Genomic DNA, 26,126 nt, shown 5'->3' with positions numbered 1-26,126 from the left:
TTACTAGTTTGACGTCCATCTTGTGGCTGACAAATCGTTTCATCACAGACGTTCTTGTCTGACAAGAAAGCAAGTAAACGACTTGAGACAGTAGTTATGGAAACGGTTGGATAGGAAACAACTTTATATATTCAGTAACTATGGAAGCTGTGAAGTAGGGTAATACTAAAGAAATGCAGAGGGAAAACTATTGTACGTTTTCCAAGAGATAATCAAACCATAAGATTACCAAGTAATCATTAAATATATCACTGTGTTTAAATAGTATCATTAAATAACACACATATATATAAATAGTATCATTAAATAACACACATATATGTAAATCAGTATCAGTAAATATATCACGTATGTTTAATTATATATCATTGTGTATATATATATCATTGTGTTCAAATCAGTATCATTAAATATAACACATATATATAAATCAGTATCATTAAATATATCACTTACGTTTAAATCAGTATCATTAAATATATCACGTATGTTTAAATCAGTATCAGTAAATGTATCACTATGTTTAAATTAGCATCATTAAATATATCACGTATGTTTAAATCAGTATCATTAAATATATCACGTATGTTTAAATCAGTATCATTAAATATATCACTTATGTTTAAATCAGTATCACGTAAATATATTACGTATGTTTAAATCAGTATCATTAAATATATCACTTATGTTTAAATCAGTATCACGTAAATATATCACTTATGTTTAAATCAGTATCAGTAAATGTATCACTATGTTTAAATCAGCATCATTAAATATATCACGTATGTTTAAATCAGTATCATTAAATATATCACTTATGTTTAAATCAGTATCACGTAAATATATTACGTATGTTTAAATCAGTATCATTAAATATATCACTTATGTTTAAATCAGTATCACGTAAATATATCACCTATGTTTAAATCAGTATCATTAACTATATCACTTATGTTTAAATCAGTATCACGTAAATATATCACGTATGTTTAAATCAGTATCACGTAAATATATCACATATGTTTAAATCAGTATCACGTAAATATATCACGTATGATTTTATATTCCTCTCTATCAACTCTTTATTTGTTTTTGTACTGTAGAATTATATTTCTATGTTACAAAATTATTAGTATTTTACATTCACGTAAGAAAATTTGCATTTCTAGTTACCTCTAAATTTTTTTATTGTTAGTTGTGTATTACAGTATTTTTGTGTTCCGCTGTATATGCAAACATTTGTATTTCTAGTTCTGTGTTGTAATAACATGATTTGAAGCTACGTTTTATGCTTTTATTTATTTATTATAAATATGTGTTTACAAATTCTTATATATATATTTTTTTAAAATTTTGAAGCATATGAAACGCATCTTTACCTTTATTAACAAATTTGTCTTCCTTTTTCTCACCAGATGGCCCAGCAGAAGTGAAAGTGAACATTTATATCAGAAGTATCAGTAAAATAGATGATGTTGTAATGGTGGGTTGTGCATTATTCCTAAGTCATGTTTAACTAAACACTTCCGATTATAAAATAAACAATAAACTTTATTGTTATTTAATCTCAACTCTAACTGTATATTTATTAATGTTCTTTTAAGAAATAATTTATCTAATGAGAAGAATAATTCTGATTTTCATCACACAGCAACTTCAAATCAGAAGGAAAAGAAGTCAGTTTGATCCTCAAATCAGGCTCGACATCTGTTCCTATACTTGTTTTAAAGAAAAGCAACTTTGAGAAGCCTGGTTCGTATTTATAAGTCATGACAAATGGAATAAGAAATCTCACTGGTTTTTTCTCATAAATTTAGATACTCAGCACGACAGCTAAGCCAAAACTTAATCAGCTAGACTTGACTCGAGCGGTTTTCATTTGTTATAATCCTTCCTTTTAACAGTAAAAAGGTTCCTGATCCACGTTTTACTGCTGTCAATTGAAGAAAAATATTCCTTCAAGAATGATTTTTGCCACAAAAAATGTTCTTTGATTGATGAGGAAATCTCATTTGGAATATTACCTTCTTCATCTTGGTTTGGTAATTCTGTTGAAGAAGAGAAACACTTGTAAGTTCTCTTCTCAACTCGATGTACCCAGTAGAGAAACACTTGTAAGTTCTCTTCTCAACTCGATGTACCCAGTAGAGAAACACTTGTAAGTTATCTTCTCAACTCGATGTACCCAGTAGAAAAACACTTGTAAGTTATCTTCTCAACTCAATGTACCCAGTAGAAAAACACTTGTAAGTTATCTTCTCAACTCGATGTACCCAGTAGAAAAACACTTGTAAGTTATCTTCTCAACTCGATGTACCCAGTAGAAAAACACTTGTAAGTTATCTTCTCAACTCGATGTACCCAGTAGAGAAACACTTGTAAGTTCTCTTCTCAACTCGATGTACCCAGTAGAGAAACACTTGTAAGTTATCTTCTCAACTCGATGTACCCAGTAGAGAAACACTTGTACGTTCTCTTCTCAACTCGATGTACCCAGTAGAGAAACACTTGTACGTTCTCTTCTCAACTCGATGTACCCAGTAGAGAAACACTTGTAAGTTCTCTTCTCAACTCGATGTACCCAGTAGAGAAACACTTGTAAGTTCTCTTCTCAACTCGATGTACCCATTGCTGCTTGTATCTTTTCCTGGATTATAAAAATATTTATGTTAGCACCTCACAAATTGTGATTTAACGCATTTAAGAAACTACAAATGTCACACAAACAGGTCACATTAATTAACCAATGTAAATTATGAAACCTATCTCTAAATACAAATATTAAATCCTTTACTGAAAAGGGATATTGTACCAGAGACAAGCTAACTTCATCCTTCATATCGACGAGCCTTTTTAAGACATTTATTTTTAATAACCACCAATCTTCACGGTGTAACAGGAGATGCTCGTGTTCACTAACTAATTATTTACACAACAGTAAAGATTCTAGAAATAAACGAACTGGATTATGTACACAAACAGTAAAGATTCTAGAATTAAACGAACTGGATTATATACACAAACAGTAAAGATTCTAGAATTAAACGAACTGGATTATATACACAAACAGTAAAGATTCTAGAATTAAACGAACTGGATTATATACACAAACAGTAAAGATTCTAGAATTAAACGAACTGGATTATGTACACAAACAGTAAAGATTCTAGAATTAAACGAACTGGATTATGTGCACAAACAGTAAAGATTCTAGAATTAAACGAACTGGATTATATACACAAACAGTAAAGATTCTAGAATTAAACGAACTGGATTATATACACAAACAGTAAAGATTCTAGAATTAAACGAACTGGATTATATACACAAACAGTAAAGATTCTAGAATTAAACGAACTGGATTATATACACAAACAGTAAAGATTCTAGAATTAAACGAACTGGATTATGTACACAAACAGTAAAGATTCTAGAATTAAACGAACTGGATTATGTACACAAACAGTAAAGATTCTAGAATTAAACGAACTGGATTATATACACAAACAGTAAAGATTCTAGAATTAAACGAACTGGATTATATATAGTGTATGAACTTATCACTTCCTTGCACACATTAATTCAACAGTAAGGACATCTTCACATTTCTCTATGAATGCTACCATTCACACTGCTTGGATCCTCTGGAAGACTTCTTGATGGGAACCTGCCATCGAGCGAGCAAAATCGGTACTCAATCCAACACATATTTTTTTCCATGGAATACCACACTGAATGATAAAATTATTTAAGTTATGGTGTTACACGTCTACACAGGAATACAGTGTACAGATGACATTTGTTTGTTAATTAATATCAAACAGTGAGGTGAAATAGATTCTGGTGTTATACATTCTGGTGTTATAGGTCTGAACATATATTTGCAGGAATACAGTGTCCAGATGACATTTCGCGAAAGTTGGAGGGACGAAAGGTTGATGTTCGACGACATGAAAGGTCAAATGACCTATTTGACATTGACGGATCCCGATAAAATCTGGAAACCGGATTTGTTTTTCGCCAACGAGAAAGAAGGCCACTTCCATAAAATCATCATGCCTAACGTTTTACTCCGGATTTATCCTAATGGAAAGGTCCTCTACAGCATTAGGTGAGTCCTCTGGTGTCAATCAAATCTTTTATCCTTATGGAACGGTTTTCTACAGCATAAGGTGAGTCCTCTGGTGTCAATCAAATCTAACAACTACACATAGTAAAATTATTTCTTCTAATTAACTTTTGTAAAATGTTCCGAACTTCATTCGCTTTCGGTCAGCCACCTAGTCTTACAAGGATAAAATTCGATATTCATTACCTGCGATTAACAGAGAGCAGACAGCTTTTTCTACAACAACCACGCCAATTCCATTTTGTTAAAATCTGTTTTAACTCGGCAGTACAAGATAACAAATATATCTTACAAAACGTATAAAAGTAAAATTCAAACATGTTCTTTGACGATGTATATTTTGGTTTAATTCTTTGTGACGTAAGCTCTACAGCTGATTTAGATCTCAATGACACAATTAGTGTTTCAAAAATGTGTTCGTTGTTAGCTAAACAAAATGGGCTACATGTGCTGTGCCCATTATTTTTAACATTATAAGACCACAAATATAATGCTTAACCGTGGGAAATGTTTAAAATTAACATTTTTTCATAGTAACGACTAGAAAACAATGAGTTTATAATTCATTTTGTAGGAGTATTCTTAAGGTGGTGTTGTGTTGTAAAAGTACCAAACCCAAGGACTATTTAATCTCCATGGTCAACCTGAGTGTTAATATCTTGTAATGGCTCCATGAGATTTGTTCAGTATTGTATCATGGAGCGACAAGCGTCGAATAAAGACTGTGAAAATAATCCACATGGACAAATCTAATCGTATTTAAAATATTTGTCTTCAAACATTTAGTGACGTTTACACAATACGTAATGCACGCAGATGTTACGCAAAGCTAATACAACACAGCGTAATATAGCGGTTATAACACAACTACCACAACACAGCGTACACATCAGTTATACCGCAATTATTATAATACAGCTTATACATAAGTTATAACACAACTATTATAATACAGCTTATACATAAGTTATAACACAACTATTATAATACAGCTTATACATAAGTTATACAGCAACTATTATAATACAGCTTATACATAAGTTATAACACAACTATTATAATACAGCTTATACATAAGTTATAACACAACTATTATAATACAGTTTATACATAAGTTATAACACAACTTTTATAATACAGCTTATACATAAGTTATACAGCAACTATTATAATACAGCTAATACATAAGTTATAACACAACTATTATAATACAGCTTATACATAAGTTATAACACAACTATTATAATAAAGCTTATACATAAGTTATAACACAACTATTATAATACAGTTTATACATAAGTTATAACACAACTATTATAATACAGCTTATACATAAGTTATACAGCAACTATTATAATACAGCTAATACATAAGTTATAACACAACTATTATAATACAGCTTATACATAAGTTATAACACAACTATTATAATACAGCTTATACATAAGTTATAACACAACTATTATAAAACAGTTTATACATAAGTTATAACACAACTATTATAATACAGTTTATACATAAATTATAACACAACTATTATAATACAGCTTATACATAAGTTATAACACAACTATTATAATACAGCTTATACATAAGTTATAACACAACTATTATAATACAGCTTATACATAAGTTATAACACAACTATTATAATACAGTTTATACATAAGTTATAACACAACTATTATAATACAGCTTATACATAAGTTATAAAACAACCATTATAATACAGCTAATACATAAGTTATAACACAACTATTACAATATACGTATATAGCGGTTATAACACAACTACCACAACACAGCGTAATATAGCGGTTATAACACAACTACCACAACACAGCGTACACATCAATTATACCGCAACTATTATAATACAGCTTATACATAAGTTATAACACAACTATTATAATACAGCTTATACATAAGTTATAATACAACTATTATAATACAGCTTATACATAAGTTAAACAGCAACTATTATAATACAGCTTATACATAAGTTATAACACAACTATTATAATAAAGCTTACACATAAGTTATAACACAACTATTATAATACAGCTTATACATAAGTTATAACACAACTATTATAATACAGCTTATACATAGGTTATAACACAACTATTATAATACAGCTTATACATAAGTTATAACACAACTATTATAATACAGCTTATACATAAGTTATAACACAACTATTATAATACAGCTAAGACATAAGTTATACAGCAACTATTATAATACAGCTTATACATAAGTTAAACAGCAACTATTATAATACAGCTTATACATAAGTTATAACACAACTATTATAATAAAGCTTACACATAAGTTATAACACAACTATTATAATACAGCTTATACACAAGTTATAACACAACTATTATAATACAGCTTATACATAAGTTATAACACAACTATTATAATACAGCTTATACATAAGTTATAACACAACTATTATAATACAGCTTATACATAAATTATAACACAACTATTATAATACAGCTTATACATAAGTTATAACACAACTATTATAATAAAGCTTACACATAAGTTATAACACAACTATTATAATACAGCTTATACATAAGTTATAACACAACTATTATAATATAGCTGAAACATAAGTTATACAGCAACTATTATAATACAGCTTATACAAAAGTTATACAGCAACTATTATAATACAGCTTATACATAAGTTATAACACAACTATTATAATACAGCTTATACATAAGTTATAACACAACTATTATAATACAGCTTATACATAAGTTATAACACAACTATTATAATACAGCTTATACATAAGTTATACAGCAACTATTATAATACAGCTTATACCTAAGTTATAACACAACTATTATAATACAGCTTGTACATCAGTTATAACACAACTATCATAATATAGCTTATACATAAGTTATAACACAACTATTATAATACAGCTTATACATAAGTTATAACACAACTATTATAAAACAGCTTATACATAAGTTATACAGCAACTATTATAATACAGCTTATACATAAGTTATAACACAACTATTTTAATACAGCTTATACATAAGTTATAACACAACTATTATAATACAGCTTATACATAAGTTATAACACAACTATTATAATACAGCTTATACATAAGTTAAAACACAACTATTATAATACAGCTTATGCATAAGTTATAACACAACTATTATAATACAGCTTATACATAAGTTATAACACAACTATTATAATACAGCTTATACATAAGTTATAACACAACTATTATAATACAGCTTATACATAAGTTATACAGCAACTATTATAATACAGCTTATACATAAGTTATAACACAACTATTATAATACAGCTTATACATAAGTTATACAGCAACTATTATAATACAGCTTATACATAAGTTATACAGCAACTATTATAATACAGCTTATACATAAGTTATACAGCAACTATTATAATACAGCTTATACATAAGTTATACAGCAACTATTATAATACAGCTTATACATAAGTTATACAGCAACTATTATAATACAGCTTATACATAAGTTATACAGCAACTATTATAATACAGCTTATACATAAGTTATAACACAACTATTACAATGCCGTGTAAAACACTTATGACATGAGATACACTGCTGGCCAAAATCTTAAGGCCTGTGAACATAAAGAAAACATGCATTTTGTGTTGTTAGACTCAACCACATATTTGAGTAGATCTTCGAAAGATGAAAATAAAAAAAGAGAAAATAAAAATAAAAACTTTTTTAACAACTATTACAATGCCGTGTAAAACACTTATGACATGAGATACACTGCTGGCCAAAATCTTAAGGCCTGTGAACATAAAGAAAACATGCATTTTGTGTTGTTAGACTCAACCACATATTTGAGTAGATCTTCGAAAGATGAAAATAAAAAAAGAGAAAATAAAAATAAAAACTTTTTTAACATTTAATAGGGAAAATGTGATCACTATGAAATTAGCCTAAATACTAGCTGATCAAATGTTTAAGACTATACCAAAAAGGAGTTCTAAACTGGGTAGGAAATGCCCAACAAGAGGTCTCAATAGTGAGTTGCACGGCCGTCATTGCGAATAACTTCAAACATTCGCTTTGGCATGGTCAATATAAGCGTTTGCATACGGCTGGCTGGAATGTTATTCCAAGTGGTGAAGATGGTTTTACAAAGATCATGCACTGTTTGTAATTGACGTCTATTTCTATAGACTTCCCTCCCATCCACCCCCAAACATTTTCAATGGAGTTCAATTCGGGCGAACACGCTGGATGGTCCAAAAGAATCACGTTATTCGTCATGAAACAGTCCTTTCTCCTGCGGGCATTGTGGATTGCAGCGTTGTCCTGCTGAAATATCCAGTTATTTCTACTCAAGCGAGGGGCTTCAGTCAATAAGGATGCTCTCCAACATGCCAATGTAGCCAGCTGCTCTTTGACGTCTCTGTATAACCTAAAGCTCCATTGTTCCATGGAAGGAGAAAGCACCCCAGATCATGATGGAACCTCCTTCACTGTGTCGTGTAGAAAATGTCTCCGGTGGGATATCCTTATCGTGCCAGTAACGTTGGAAGCCATCTGGACTTTGCAGATTAAATCTTTTCTCATCGGAGAAGAAAACATTCTTTCACTTTTCTGCGTTCCATGTTTGGTGCTTCTCAGCAAAGTTTAACCGAGCTGTTTCGTGGTGTGGAAAGAGGCGTGGTCTTTGAAAACGTTTACGGTTTCAGCAAAGTTTAACCGAGCTGTTTCGTGGTGTGGAAGGAGGCGTGGTCTTTGAAAACGTTTACGGTTTATAAAGCCTTTCTCTCGTAGATACCGTCTTATTGTTCTTGAGCTCCATCCTGCGTCCGTAAGGGCCTTAATCTGGTTCGACGATCGGCTGGTGTCTTGCCAGACAACACATCAAATCCTCCTGCTCAACGCCGGCGAAATTTTCTTAGGTCGACTACTTGAAATTCTCGTTCTGTATCCATCATGGTCTTTTAAGAAATTTGCAACAGCATTTTACTACGCCCAACCTCACCAGCAATGGCATGTTGAGAGAGACCTTGCTTTTGCAGCTTGACAATTCTGACACGTTCAAACTCTGTCAACTTTTCAGCCTTTGCTGTGTTTTCACCCGATGTAACACAGGAGATGTCAGTGGGAGATGTTGACAACGCTAATGCTTGAACACAAATGACTAAATTTTTTTACGTATTTACCGATTAACACTTCCTTTCAGTACGGTCTTAAACTTTCGACCAACTAGTATTTAGGCTAATTTCATAGTGTTCACATTTTCTCTATTAAATGTTAAAAAAATTTATTTTCATTTTCCCTTTTCTTATTTTCATCTTTCGAAGCTCTACTCAAATAAGTGGTTGAGTCTAACAACGCAAAATGCATATTTTTTCTTTATGTACATTGTCCTTAAGATTTTGGCCAGCAGTAAATAACTGAACATAGATGAAAGATAGTACCGAAAAACAACTATGTACACATCACAATTAAATCAAACATAAACTACGAATCAACACATGGTCAAAATACTAAACTAATAATGTATAACCTGTCAAAAATAACAACACAAACAGGACTTATAGAAGAAATGAAAAATAACATAAACAGAGTTATATAAGCTCTGAAAGCAGAGACGTTATAGAAGCAATAAAAAATAACACCATATTTGTAAAACACACCAACAAGTAAGTGAAGAAGTCACATTGCACTTATAATGTTTCTTTTTCAGTTTCTTTTTTATGTGTTTTACAGATATAATGTTTCTTTTTCAATTTTTTTTGATGTGTTTTACATATATAATGTTTCTTTTTCAGTTTCTTTTTTATGCGTTTTACAGATATAATGTTTCTTTTTCAGTTTCTTGTTAATGTGTTTTACAGATATAATGTTTCTTTTTCAGTTTCTTTTTGATGTGTTTTACAGATATAATGTTTCTTTTTCAGTTTCTTGTTAATGTGTTTTACATATATAATGTTTCTTTTTCAGTTTCTTGTTAATGTGTTTTACAGATATAATGTTTCTTTTTCAGTTTCTTGTTAATGTGTTTTACAGATATAATGTTTCTTTTTCAGTTTCTTGTTAATGTGCTTTACATATATAATGTTTCTTTTTCAGTTTCTTGTTAATGTGTTTTACAGATATAATGTTTCTTTTTCAGTTTCTTGTTAATGTGTTTTACAGATATAATGTTTCTTTTTCAGTTTCTTGTTAATGTGTTTTACAGATATAATGTTTCTTTTCAGTTTCTTGTTAATGTGTTTTACAGATATAATGTTTCTTTTCAGTTTCTTGTTAATGTGTTTTACAGATATAATGTTTCTTTTCAGTTTCTTGTTAATGTGTTTTACAGATATAATGTTTCTTTTCAGTTTCTTGTTAATGTGTTTTGCAGATATAATGTTTCTTTTTCAGTTTCTTGTTAATGTGTTTTACAGATATAATGTTTTTTTTTCAGTTTCTTGTTAATGTGTTTTACAGATATAATGTTTCTTTTTCAGTTTCTTGTTAATTTGTTTTACAGATATAATGTTTCTTTTTCAGTTTCTTTTTGATGTGTTTTACAGATAAAATGTTTCCTCTTCAGTTTCTTGTTAATGTGTTTTACAGATATAATGTTCATTGAAAGTGTTTTAATCGCATGATTTACAAACAGGATATCTCTGGTATTGGCCTGTCCTATGGATCTTAAATACTACCCACTGGATAAACAGACCTGTTCTATAATCATGGCCAGCTGTGAGTTTTCGTTTTTCACATATTACACTATAATGACTATTGTTAATAGAGTTAATTATTTAAAACTAACATTCTGTATACACTTAATTATAAAGGTTATATTACTTTTTACTCATATACTTGGTGCATGTATTCTCTAACAACTTGTGTTACGAACAATTCTTTTCTAGATATATATGGATGAGTGAAATGAAGCGAATAAAGTTTAAACTTTGTAAAGATAATTATGAATCAAATTATATCTATATCCCATTATTTATATTTACTATAATGTATAATATTATTTATATGTACTGTAATATATTCTATTATTTATATTCACTGTAATATATTATATTATTTATATGTAATATAATATATCCTATTATTTATATTTAGTGCAATATATCCTATTTTTTATATTTACTACAACATATCCTATTATTTACATTTACTACAATATATCCTGTTGTTTATATTTACTGTAATATATCCTATTATTTATATATACTGCAATATATCCAATAATATATCTTATTATTTATATTTGCTGTAATATATCCTAATATTTTTACATACTATAATATATTTTATTATTTATATTTACTATAATATATCCTAATATTTTTACATACTATAATATATTTTGTTATTTATATTTGCTGTAATATATCCTAATATTTTTACATACTATAATATATTTTATTATTTATATTTACTATAATATATCCTAATATATTTACATACTATAATATATTTTATTATTTATATTTGCTGTAATATATCCTAATATTTTTACATACTATAATAGATTTTATTATTTATATTTACTATAATATACCCTAATATTTTTACATACTATAATATATTTTATTATTTATATTTGCTGTAGTATCCTTATGATAAAAGTAATCAGGTAAATTTTCTTAGAAATTCAAAATATCTATTTGAAAGATATTTCAGTTCTGTATTATATATTTTAATATCTTTCACCCGTTTCACCACGTAAAATACATTTTAATCCATTTCTTTAGTTAGAGTTGTTTTATATTAACGTTTTCACTAAGTAAACCTATTTTACTACAAATATTTTACATTTTTCGTCAGATAAACTACTTATAAGTGTTTAAAATTTATCGCTAGATAATGGTGTTTCACATGGGGTAACTCAATATTTATCTGTATAAAACATTTCTATTCTAAGTATTCTAATATTTTGTTAGATAAAATGTTTTAAATTAAGTGCCTTAGTATTTTCACTGAATAATATACTTTAAGTATTCTAACATTTTAAATAAATTACTTCTACGTTAAGTGTTCTAATAATTTCGTCAGATAAACCACTTTTAATATTTTATTTAGATAAATTATTTCTACGTTAGTGTTCTAATAATTTCGTCAGTTAAACTACTTTTAATGTTTTACTCAGGTAAATTATTTCCACGTTAAATGTTTTAATAAATTCTCGAGTCATTCTTGGTGTATTTTGTATAATTATATTCATAAGTTCTCAAGTCGTTCCTTGTGTATTAATTCTACATGTTTGGGTTATTTCCATTAGATGGCTACACCACAGAAGATCTCACATTTGAGTGGAAAGAAGGAGATCCAGTCCAGGTCTCGAAAAATATTCATCTTCCTCGGTTTACTCTGGAAAAATACCTGACTAATTACTGTACCAGTAAAACTAACACAGGTTCGTGTTGTAACAATTAAACTAACACAACTACATGCTACAAAACTTGTACCAGTAAGTTTAATCCAGGTACGAACTATAACACGTTTTTCTGTAAACATTGTAAAGCTTTTAAAGTTCAGACCCAGTTCTGTAATATTGTATATACTAATTATTTTACTGACGTTCCAACAACCGGTACATATTTACTGACGTTCCCGGTACATGTTCATTCATTCATTCACTTTATTAAAATAAAATAAATATAAAAGCAGTAACTATGACGTCAATAATGTTCAATACTTCCTGTTTTGGTTTGATTTGACAGGTGAATACAGTTGTTTAAAAGTGGACTTGGTTTTCAAACGACAGTTTAGCTATTACCTGATTCAAATATATATTCCTGGTTGTATGCTGGTCATTGTATCCTGGGTCTCCTTCTGGTTAGACCAAAATGCAATCCCAGCCCGTGTTTCACTTGGAGTAACCACTCTTCTCACTATGGCGACACAAACTTCGGGTATCAACGCGTCACTTCCACCTGTCTCCTACACAAAAGCTATTGACGTGTGGACAGGTGTATGTCTCACCTTTGTATTTGGTGCCCTTCTGGAGTTCGCCCTTGTGAACTACGCTTCCAGGAGTCAGCTTCGCCAAGCCCCCAAATCTCAGCGCAAGTGGGACGTTGAACGTTCTATGGGAATAGACCCCGATCATGTGGAAGATGGCGCCACTACTTTCGCCATGGTCAGGTCTAAGTATCTAAACTTAACGTTTTCAGTGTTTTTATTATATGTCAAGTTTAAAGATTTCATGTTTTGCCCGCTGTTTAGTTGTATGTTCTCCTATCAAGTTGTCCTGTTAATCGATCGTTAAGTTTCTTGCTTCAAGTATTTGGTCACTGAATGCATGTTTTAAAATTAATTACACAGCATTGCGGTAGTTTTATTCTCTTGAAATTTTACTCTAGGAAAACAGTAAGTCTTTATATTTACAATGTTAAAATTAGAGATTCAGTTCCCCTAGGAGAACACAACAGATATCCTTATGTGTTGCTACTATAACTAAACACACTATTTACATGTTACACAGTAATTTCTGTAGGCTGAATCAGAAATTAATATCCATTTTTCTCCATCATGTACAGATTTCTCACAAAACGCCATATATGCTTTAATATAAGTGAATCATTTTTGTTCTTTAGATTTAAATGTCGACAACCACTAGATATACATTTGTCTAGACCAATCGTGACATGAGAGACTTCTAAAACCTAAACATTATAATAACAAATTCTCATTGTGGGAAACGAAATAATAATTTGTCTTAAATAAGAGCTTTTATTTCTTCCCGATTTGTAAAAAATCCTTACGTGAGAGGTAAAAGTAATATTATTTTCGAAATATGCGAAGCTGAATCCTGGAAAATCTGTTATTAAAACTAAAACAACTTTTATGATGTTTAAATTGAAAGACCTGTGTTATTAGATTTCGTGTTCTTTTTAAATTATTTAGTTATTATTTCTCACAACTCTTTTAATTATTATACTATTTTAAATTTATTTTCTGTTCTAAAATTTTGAATTTTGCGCAAAGCTACTCGAGAGCTATCTGCGCTAGCCGTCCCTAATTTAGCAGTGTAAGACTAGTGGGAAGGCAGCTAGTCACCACCACCTACCGTCAACTCTTATACTACTCTTTTTACCAACGAATAGTGGGAATTACCGTCACGTTATAACGCCCCCACGGCTGAATGGGCGAGTATATTTGGTGTGACAGGGATTCTAGCTCGCGACCCTCAGATTACGAGTACAGTGCCGGTTCTATTTTCTGTTCTTCTTCTTCGTAATGTTTTATTTGTTTAAATATTATCTCTAATATAATATTATTATTATCTCTAATATAATATAACTATTATCCCTAATTAATATAATTATTATATCTAATTAATATAATTATTATCTCTAATTAATATTATTATATCTAATATAAAGTGATTATTATCTCTAATATAATATAATTATAATTTATAATATAATATGATTATTATCTTTCATTAAAATTATTATTATCTCAAACATAATATGATTATTATTTCTAATATAATATAATTATTATCTCTCATTAAAATTATTATTATCTCTAAAATAATATGATTATTATTTCTAATATAATATAATTATTATCTCTCATTAAAATTATTATTATCTCTAACATAATATGATTATTATTTCTAATATAATATAATTATTATCTCTTATTAAAATTATTATTATCTCTAATATAATATGATTATTTTCTCTTATTAAAATTATTATTATCTCTAATTGATATTATTGTTATTTCTAGTATAATATAATTATTATCTCTAATATAATATGATTACTATTTCTAATATAATATGATTATTAATTCTCTAATTAATATGATTATTATCTCTAATAAAATATAATTAATATATCCAATATAATATAATTATTATCTCTAATATAATATGATTAGTATCTCTAATACAATATAATTATTATCTCTAATTAATATTATTATATATAATATAAAGTGATTATTATCTCTAATATAATATAATTATAATTTATAATATAATATGCTTATTATCTTTCATTAAAATTATTATTATCTCAAACATAATATGATTATTATCTCTAATTAATATAACTATTATCTCTAATTAATATTATTATTATCTCTAATTAATATATTTATTATCTCCAATATAATGTGATAAATATTTCTAATATAATATGATTATTATCTCTAATTGATATTATTGTTATTTCTAGTATAATATAATTATTATCTCTAATATAATATGATTACTATTTCTAATATAATATGATTATTATCTCTAATAAAATATAATTAATATATCCAATATAATATAATTATTATCTCTAATATAATATGATTAGTATCTCTAATACAATATAATTATTATCTCTAATATAATATGATTAGTATATCTAATACAATATGATTAGTATCTCTAATGTAATATGATTATTTTTTCTAATATAATATAATTATTATCTCTAATATAATATGATTAGTATCTCTAATACAATATAATTATTATCTCTAATATAATATGATTATTATCTGTAATTAATATGATTATTATCTCTAATATAATATGATTATTATCTCTAATGTAATATAAGTAGTATCTCTAATATAATATGATTAGTATCTCTAATACAATATAATTATTATATCTAATTAATATGATTATTATCTCTAATATAATATAAGTATTATATCTAACTAATATTACTATTGTCTTTAATATAATCTCTAATATAATATGATTATTTAATTACAGTAAACTTTGATTATTGTTCATAGCGATATATAATATTAGTATTTAACTATAGTAAACTTCGATCATGTATTACACGATTATATAATAATGTTATACAATATAATTATTATCTCTTACAGTATAGTTACTTATTTATTTATAATTTCTTTGTTTGGGCTTCGGTTTTCTTTAACAAACTTCGTCTTTTGTTAATTACTTTTCTTCATATTTTGAATAAGATTTTCCAAGTTTCTTCTGTTTTATTTAATAATTAACTTTTCAGAAGCCTCTTGTACATCATAGTGGCGGTGTTCTAAATGAAAAACTGCGTCAGTGCGAGGTTCACATGCAGCCGTCGAAAACCATCAACCCCATCAAGGATTGGCTCAACAAATTCCCAACTCGGTCAAAGCGAATTGACGTCATGTCTCGGATCTTGTTTCCATTGATGTTCGCTCTCTTTAATCTAGTGTACTGGTCCACCTATCTTCTACGTCATGAAGAAATGTAACAAACATAGCTAACGTCAACTCCCGGATCTTACTTCCGTTTATGTTTGTACTCTATAATCTAGTGTACTGGTCCACCTACCCTTTACGTCATGAAGAAATGTAACAAACATAGGTGACGTCAACTCCCGGATCTTACTTCCGTTTATGTTTGTACTCTATAATCTAGTGTACTGGTGTACCTATCGTTTACCTCATGAAGAAATGTAACAAACATAGGTGACGTCAACTCCCGGATCTTACTTCCGTTTATGTTTGTACTCTATAATCTAGTGTACTGGTGTACCTATCGTTTACGCCATGAAGAAATGTAACAAATATGGCTGACGTCATGTCCCGGATCTTACTTCTATTTGTGTTTGTACTCTATAATATGGTGTACTGGTCCACCTACCATCTACGTCATGAAGAAATGTAAAAAACAAGGTTGACGTCCCGTCCCGTCTTGTACTTCCGTTTATTTTTGTACTCTACAATCCAGTGTACTGGTTCACCAATCCTTTGTCATATAAAGAAATGTAATAAATATACTTCAAGGCACGAGAACGTAACGAGAATTATAAAAATGTGTCTCTTTGCTCGGCTGTTTAGTAGCAGACATTCCAAAGAGTTTTAGGTAATTTAACATATACATCGTAATGGATGGATATTTCTTAACTTGTACATTGTTTTTATTTTGAGTCGACACAGGATACGAACCATTTATAAACTGTTTTAGCAATATTTAACTATTGCAGCCTATAGCCATACAACAGACGTATTTATCAACCAAAGTATTTAGTGTTTTCAATGTATGGTGTGGTTATAGAAGAACGAATTTCTTGCTCAGTAGTCTAAGTTACTAGCTTCGATTATCTAGTTGATGTCACTTGAAAATCTTCCGTTCAAGTTATGAACGGGATTTCTTTACCAGTTCATAGTATACACACATGATCTTGTGGAAGATAAAATCATCTTTGTGAATTCGAAATAAATCAGGTTGTCAACGATTTTGTTTTTTCACAACTAAAATTGTTTGGTCTAATCTAAAGTTATCCTACTCGTACTGCTAAACAAATTCTAAAGTTATTCGACACGTGCTGCTTGGAATATTCTAAAGTTAGAATCCTAAATATTCTAGCTATTCAGTTCTAAAGATGACAGATTATTTAAACTTTTATAGTTCGTGTACACTCGCAAGTCATTATATACATACATATACTCAAGATGTCTGGATACGTCTGGAACATAAACTATGAAACCAGAAGCAACTAGTTATACAAAAGATAAACTCCAAACATCAACACACCTAGTCTCACCTTTTCAAGTAGAGGCAACTATTTCTAGTCACCTTAAATTCCAAACATCAACTCACCTAGTCTCACCTTTTCAAGTAGAGGCAACTATTTCTAGTCACCTTAAATTCCAAACATCAATAAACCTAATCTCACCTTTTAACCAGAGGCAACTACTTCCACTCACCTTAAACTACAAATATCAACACATCTAGTATCACCTTTTTAAGTAGAGGCAACTACTTCTACTCACCTTAAACTACAAACATCAACACATCTAGTATCCCCTTTTTAACCAGAGGCAACTACTTCTACTCACCTTAAACTACAAACATCAACACATCAACTCTCACCTTTTGAAGTAGAGGCAACTATTTCTGCTCACCTTAAACTACAAACATCAACACACCTACTCTCACCTTTTCAAATAGAGGCAACTATTTCTAGTAACCTTAAATTCCAAACATCAATAAACCTAATCTCACCTTTTAACCAGAAGCAACTACTTCTACTCACCTTAAACTACAAACATCAACACAACTACTCTCACCTTTTTAACCAGAGGCAACTACTTCTACTCACCTTAAACTACAAACATCAACACATCTACTCTCACCTTTTGAAGTAGAGGCAACTATTTCTACTCATCTTAAACTACAAACATCAACACACCTACTCTCACCTTTTCAAGTAGAGGCAACTATTTCTAGTCACCTTAAATTCCAAATATCAATAAACCTAATCTCACCTTTTAACCAGAGCAACTACTTCTACTCACCTTAAACTACAAACATCAACACATCTAGTATCACCTTTTCAAGTAGAGGCAACTACTTCTACTCACCTTAAACTACAAACATCAACACATCTAGTATCACCTTTTAACCAGAGGCAACTACTTCTACTCACCTTAAACTACAAACATCAACACATCTAGTATCACCTTTTAACCAGAGGCAACTACTTCTACTCACCTTAAACCACAAACATCAAAACACCTACTCTCACCTTTTCAAGTAGAGGCAACTACTTCTACTCACCTTAAACTACAAACATCAACACATCTAGTATCCCCTTTTCAAGTAGAGGCAACTACTTCTACTCACCTTAAACTACAAACATCAACACATCTACTCTCACCTTTTGAAGTAGAGGCAACTATTTCTGCTCACCTTAAACTACAAACATCAACACACCTACTCTCACCTTTTCAAATAGAGGCAACTATTTCTAGTAACCTTAAATTCCAAACATCAATAAACCTAATCTCACCTTTTAACCAGAAGCAACTACTTCTACTCACCTTAAACTACAAACATCAACACAACTACTCTCACCTTTTTAACCAGAGGCAACTACTTCTACTCACCTTAAACTACAAGCATCAACACATCTACTCTCACCTTTTGAAGTAGAGGCAACTATTTCTACTCATCTTAAACTACAAACATCAACACACCTACTCTCACCTTTTCAAGTAGAGGCAACTATTTCTAGTCACCTTAAATTCCAAATATCAATAAACCTAATCTCACCTTTTAACCAGAGCAACTACTTCTACTCACCTTAAACTACAAACATCAACACATCTAGTATCACCTTTTCAAGTAGAGGCAACTACTTCTACTTACCTTAAACTACAAACATCAACACATCTAGTATCACCTTTTAACCAGAGGCAACTACTTCTACTCACCTTAAACTACAAACATCAACACATCTAGTATCACCTTTTCAAGTAGAGGCAACTACTTCTACTCACCTTAAACTACAAACATCAACACATCTAGTATCCCCTTTTTAACCAGAGGCAACTACTTCTACTCACCTTAAACTACAAACATCAACACATCTACTCTCACCTTTTGAAGTAGAGGCAACTATTTCTGCTCACCTTAAACTACAAACATCAACACACCTACTCTCACCTTTTCAAATAGAGGCAACTATTTCTAGTAACCTTAAATTCCAAACATCAATAAACCTAATCTCACCTTTTAACCAGAAGCAACTACTTCTACTCACCTTAAACTACAAACATCAACACAACTACTCTCACCTTTTTAACCAGAGGCAACTACTTCTACTCACCTTAAACTACAAACATCAACACATCTACTCTCACCTTTTGAAGTAGAGGCAACTATTTCTACTCATCTTAAACTACAAACATCAACACACCTACTCTCACCTTTTCAAGTAGAGGCAACTATTTCTAGTCACCTTAAATTCCAAATATCAATAAACCTAATCTCACCTTTTAACCAGAGCAACTACTTCTACTCACCTTAAACTACAAACATCAACACATCTAGTATCACATTTTCAAGTAGAGGCAACTACTTCTACTTACCTTAAACTACAAACATCAACACATCTAGTATCACCTTTTAACCAGAGGCAACTACTTCTACTCACCTTAAACTACAAACATCAACACATCTAGTATCACCTTTTCAAGTAGAGGCAACTACTTCTACTCACCTTAAACTACAAACATCAACACATCTAGTATCCCTTTTAACCAGAGGTAACTACTTCTACTCACCTTAAACTACAAACATCAACACATCTACTCTCACCTTTAAAGTAGAGGGAACTATTTCTGCTCACCTTAAACTACAAACATCAACACACCTACTCTCACCTTTTCAAATAGAGGCAACTATTTCTAGTAACCTTAAATTCCAAACATCAATAAACCTAATCTCACCTTTTAACCAGAAGCAACTACTTCTACTCACCTTAAACTACAAACATCAACACAACTACTCTCACCTTTTTAACCAGAGGCAACTACTTCTACTCACCTTAAACTACAAACATCAACACATCTAGTATCACTTTTTAACCAGAGGCAACTACTTCTACTCACCTTAAACTACAAACATCAACACATCTAGTATCACCTTTTAACCAGAGGCAACTATTTCTACTCACCTTAAACTACAAACATCAAAACACCTACTCTCACCTTTTCAAGTAGAGGCAACTACTTCTACTCACCTTAAACTACAAACATCAACACATCTAGTATCACCTTTTAACCAGAGGTAACTACTTCTACTCTCACCTTAAACTACAAACATCAACACACCTGCTTTCACCTTTTAAAGTAAAGGCAACAACCTCTACTCACCTTAAACTACAAACATCAACACATCTAGTATCACCTTTTAACTAGAGGTAACTACTTCTACTCACCTTAAACTACAAACATCAACACACCTACTCTCACCTTTTAAAGTAAAGGCAACTACTTCTACTCACCTTAAACTACAAACATCAACACATCTAGTGTCACCTTTTAACCAGAGGCAACTACTTCTACTCACCTTAAACTACAATTATCAACACATCTAGTATCACCTTTTCAAGTAGAGGCAACTACTTCTACTCACCTTAAACTACAAACATCAACACATCTAGTATCACCTTTTCAAGTAGAGGTAACTACTTCTACTCACCTTAAACTACAAACATCAACACACCTACTTCACCTTTTCAAGTAGAGGCAACTACTTCTACTTACCTTAAACTACAAACATCAACACACCTAGTATCACCTATTCAAGTAGAGGCAACTACTTCTACTCACCTTAAACTACAAACATCAACACATCTAGTATCCCCTTTTCAAGTAGAGGCAACTACTTCTACTCACCTTAAACTACAAACATCAACACATCTAGTATCCCCTTTTTCAAGTAGAGGCAACTACTTCTACTCACCTTAAACTACAAACATCAACACATCTAGTATCCCCTTTTCAAGTAGAGGCAACTACTTCTACTCACCTTAAACTACAAACATCAACACATCTAGTATCCCCTTTTCAAGTAGAGGCAACTACTTCTACTCACCTTAAACTACAAACATCAACACATCTAGTATCCCCTTTTTAAGTAGAGGCAACTACTTTACTCACCTTAAACTACAAACATCAACACATCTAGTATCCCCTTTTCAAGAAGAGGCAACTACTTCTACTCACCTTAAACTACAAACATCAACACATCTAGTATCCCCTTTTTAAGTAGAGGCAACTACTTCTACTCACCTTAAACTACAAACATCAACACATCTAGTATCACCTTTTCAAGTAGAGGCAACTACTTCTACTCACCTTAAACTACAAACATCAACACGTCTAGTATCACCTTTTCAAGTAGAGGCAACTACTTCTACTCACCTTAAACTACAAACATCAACATATCTAGTATCCCCTTTTCAAGCAGAGGCAACTACTTCTACTCATTTTAAACTACAAACATCAACACATCTAGTATCACCTTTTCAAGTAGAGGCAACTACTTCTACTCACCTTAAACTACAAACATCAACACATCTAGTATCACCTTTTCAAGTAGAGGCAACTATTTCTACTCACCTTAAACTACAAACATCAACACATCTAGTATCACCTTTTCAAGTAGAGGCAACTACTTCTACTCATCTTAAACTACAAACATCAACACATATAGTATCACCTTTTCAAGTAGAGGCAACTACTTCTACTCACCTTAAACTACAAACATCAACACATCTAGTATCACCTTTTCAAGTAGAGGCAACTACTTCTACTCATCTTAAACTACAAACATCAACACATATAGTATCACCTTTTCAAGTAGAGGCAACTACTTCTACTCACCTTCAACTACAAACATCAACACATCTAGTATCACCTTTTCAAGTAGAGGCAACTACTTCTACTCACCTTAAACTACAAACATCAAAACACCTACTCTCACCTTTTAAAGTAGAAGCAACTACTTCTACTCACCTTAAACTACAAACATCAACACACCTAGTATCACCTTTTCAAGTAGAGGCAACTACTTCTACTCACCTTAAACTACAAACATCAACACATCTAGTATCCCCTTTTCAAGTAGAGGCAACTACTTCTACTCACCTTAAACTACAAGCATCAACACATCTAGTATCACCTTTTCAAGTAGAGGCAACTACTTCTACTCACCTTAAACTACAAACATCAACACATCTAGTATCACCTTTTCAAGTAGAGGCAACTATTTCTAGTCACCTTAAATTCCAAACATCAATAAACCTAATCTCACCTTTTAACCAGAGGCAACTACTTCTACTCACCTTAAACTACAAACATCAACACACCTACTCTCACCTTTTAAAGTAGAGGCAACTACTTCTACTCACCTCAAACTACAAACATCAACACATCTAGTATCACCTTTTCAAGTAGAGGCAACTACTTCTACTCACCTTAAACTACAAACATCAACACACCTACTCTCACCTTTACAAGTAGAGGCAACTATTTCTAGTCACCTTAAATTCCAAACATCAATAAACCTAATCTCACCTTTTTAACCAGAGGCAACTACTTCTACTCACCTTAAACTACAAACATCAACACATCTACTCTCACCTTTTGAAGTAGAGGCAACTATTTCTAGTCACCTTAAACTACAAACATCAACACACCTACTCTCACCTTTTCAAGTAGAGGCAACTATTTCTAGTCACTTTAAATTCCAAACATCAATAAACCTAATCTCACCTTTTAACCAGAGGCAACTACTTCTACTCACCTTAAACTACAAACATCAACACATCTAGTATCACCTTTTAACCAGAGGCAACTACTTCTACTCACCTTAAACTACAAACATCAACACATCTAGTATCACCTTTTCAAGTAGAGGCAACTACTTCTACTCACCTTAAACTACAAACATCAACACATCTAGTATCACCTTTTCAAGTAGAGGCAACTACTTCTACTCACCTTAAACTACAAATATCAACACATATAGTATCACCTTTTCAAGTAGAGGCAACTACTTCTACTCACCTTAAACTACAAACATCAACACATCTAGTATCCCCTTTCAAGGTAGAGGCAACTACTTCTACTCACCTTAAACCACAAACATCAAAACACCTACTCTCACCTTTTCAAGTAGAGGCAACTACTTCTACTCACCTTAAACTACAAACATCAACACATCTAGTATCCCCTTTTCAAGTAGAGGCAACTACTTCTACTCACCTTAAACCACAAACATCAAAACACCTACTCTCACCTTTTCAAGTAGAGGCAACTACTTCTACTCACCTTAAACTACAAACATCAACACATCTAGTATCACCTTTTCAAGTAGAGGCAACTACTTCTACTCACCTTAAACTACAAACATCAACACATCTAGTATCCCCTTTTAAAGTAGAGGCAACTACTTCTACTCACCTTAAACTACAAACATCAACACATCTAGTATCACCTTTTCAAGTAGAGGCAACTACTTCTACTCACCTTAAACTACAAACATCAACACATCTAGTATTCCCTTTTCAAGTAGAGGCAACTATTTCTACTCACCTTAAACTACAAACATCAACACATCTAGTATCACCTTTTCAAGTAGAGGCAACTACTTCTACTCACCTTAAACTACAAACATCAACACATCTAGTATCCCCTTTTCAAGTAGAGGCAACTACTTCTACTCACCTTAAACTACAAACATCAACACATCTAGTATCACCTTTTCAAGTAGAGGCAACTACTTCTACTCACCTTAAACTACAAACAGCAACACATCTAGTATCACCTTTTAACCAGAGGCAACTACTTCTACTCACCTTAAACTACAAACATCAACACATCTAGTATCACCTTTTAACCAGAGGCAACTACTTCTACTCACCTTAAACTACAAACATCAACACATCTAGTATCACCTTTTAACCAGAGGCAACTACTTCTACTCACCTTAAACTACAAACATCAACACATCTAGTATCACCTTTTAACCAGAGGCAACTACTTCTACTCACCTTAAACTACAAACATCAACACACCTACTCTCACCTTTTAAAGTAGATGCAACTATTTCTACTCACTTTAAATTCCAAACATCAACACACCTAGTCTCACCTTTTAATCAGAGGTAACAATTTCCGCTATTCCTAAAAGGCAAACACCAACACATCTGGTTTCACACAATCCGTCATTCACAGTGAAATCACAATAAAATTAATACTTGGCTGATAAATTCTGAACCAGTGACCTCTCACGCCTTATACACGTGAGGATATTAAAAGTACAAATTTACAATTATGATATATTTCTGAAACCTCATTTTATATTTCTGATTTTATCAGGGGTTCTAAAGGTTTTTGGGCTCGCGTTTCACGTTTTGTTTGAACCATTTTAATGTAACCATTCGGTACGAGGTTTTAAGAAAACCTAAAGTCAGTATTACATCTGTACACAGACAGCCAGGTATACAATAACTGTAGGAACATTACATCTGTACATACACAGCCAGGTATACAATAACTGTAGGAACATTACATCTATACATAGACAGCCAGGTATACAATAGCTGTAGGAACATTACATCTGTACGTAGACAGCCAGGTATACAATAACTGTAGAAACATTACATCTATACATACACAGCCAGGTATACAATAACTGTAGGAACATTACATCTGTACATAGACAGCCAGGTATACAATAACTGTAGGAACATTACATCTGTACGTAGACAGCCAGGTATACAATAACTGTAGAAACATTACATCTGTACATACACAGCCGGTATACAATAACTGTAGGAGCATTACATCTGTACGTAGACAGCCAGGTATACAATAACTGTAGGAACATTACATCTGTACACACACAGCCAGGTATACAATAACTGTAGGAACATTACATCTGTACATACACAGCCGGTATACAATAACTGTAGGATCATTACATCTGTACATAGACAGCCAGGTATACAATAAGTGTAGGAAAATTACATCTGTACACAGACAGCCAGGTATACAATAACTGTAGGAACATTACATCTGTACATACACAGCCGGTATACAATAACTGTAGGAACATTACATCTGTACATAAACAGCCAGGTATACAATAACTGTAGAAACATTACATCTGTACATACACAGCCGGTATACAATAACTGTAGGAGCATTACATCTGTACGTAGACAGCCATGTATACAATAACTGTAGGAACATTACATCTGTACACACACATCCAGGTGTACAATAACTTTAGGAACATTACATCTGTACATACACAGCCGGTATACAATAACTGTAGGATCATTACATCTGTACATAGACAGCCAGGTATACAATAAGTGTAGGAAAATTACATCTGTACACAGACAGCCAGGTATACAATAACTGTAGGAACATTACATCTGTACATACACAGCCGGTATACAATAACTGTAGGAACATTACATCTGTACACACACAGCCAGGTATACAATAACTGTAGGAACATTACATCTGTACATACACAGCTGGTATACAATAACTGTAGGAACATTACATCTGTACATAGACAGCCAGGTATACAATAAGTGTAGGAAAATTACATCTGTACACAGACAGCCAGGTATACAATAACTGTAGGAACATTACATCTGTACATACACAGTCGGTATACAAT

General features: G+C 31.2%; 1 protein-coding gene across 2 annotated transcripts in view; it reads left to right on the top strand.

Moving 5' to 3' along the window:
- Positions 1-17,226, top strand: part of LOC143242782 (glutamate-gated chloride channel-like) — a 41,350-nt gene extending 24,124 nt beyond the window's left edge. For both annotated transcript variants that reach the window (XM_076486267.1, XM_076486269.1), the window contains exons 4-9: positions 1,416-1,483; positions 3,888-4,111; positions 10,819-10,901; positions 12,442-12,576; positions 12,884-13,302; positions 16,157-17,226. In XM_076486267.1, the coding sequence (XP_076342382.1) occupies positions 1,416-1,483; positions 3,888-4,111; positions 10,819-10,901; positions 12,442-12,576; positions 12,884-13,302; positions 16,157-16,384 (1,157 nt within the window). In that variant the 3' untranslated portion in view covers positions 16,385-17,226. The remainder of the gene's footprint in view (positions 1-1,415; positions 1,484-3,887; positions 4,112-10,818; positions 10,902-12,441; positions 12,577-12,883; positions 13,303-16,156) is intronic.
- The last annotated feature ends 8,900 nt before the right edge of the window (positions 17,227-26,126 follow it).

Source organism: Tachypleus tridentatus, unplaced genomic scaffold (genome assembly GCF_004210375.1).
Source record: "Tachypleus tridentatus isolate NWPU-2018 unplaced genomic scaffold, ASM421037v1 Hic_cluster_2, whole genome shotgun sequence".
Lineage (NCBI taxonomy): Eukaryota > Metazoa > Arthropoda > Merostomata > Xiphosura > Limulidae > Tachypleus > Tachypleus tridentatus.
This window is presented reverse-complemented; position numbering and strand designations above follow the sequence as displayed.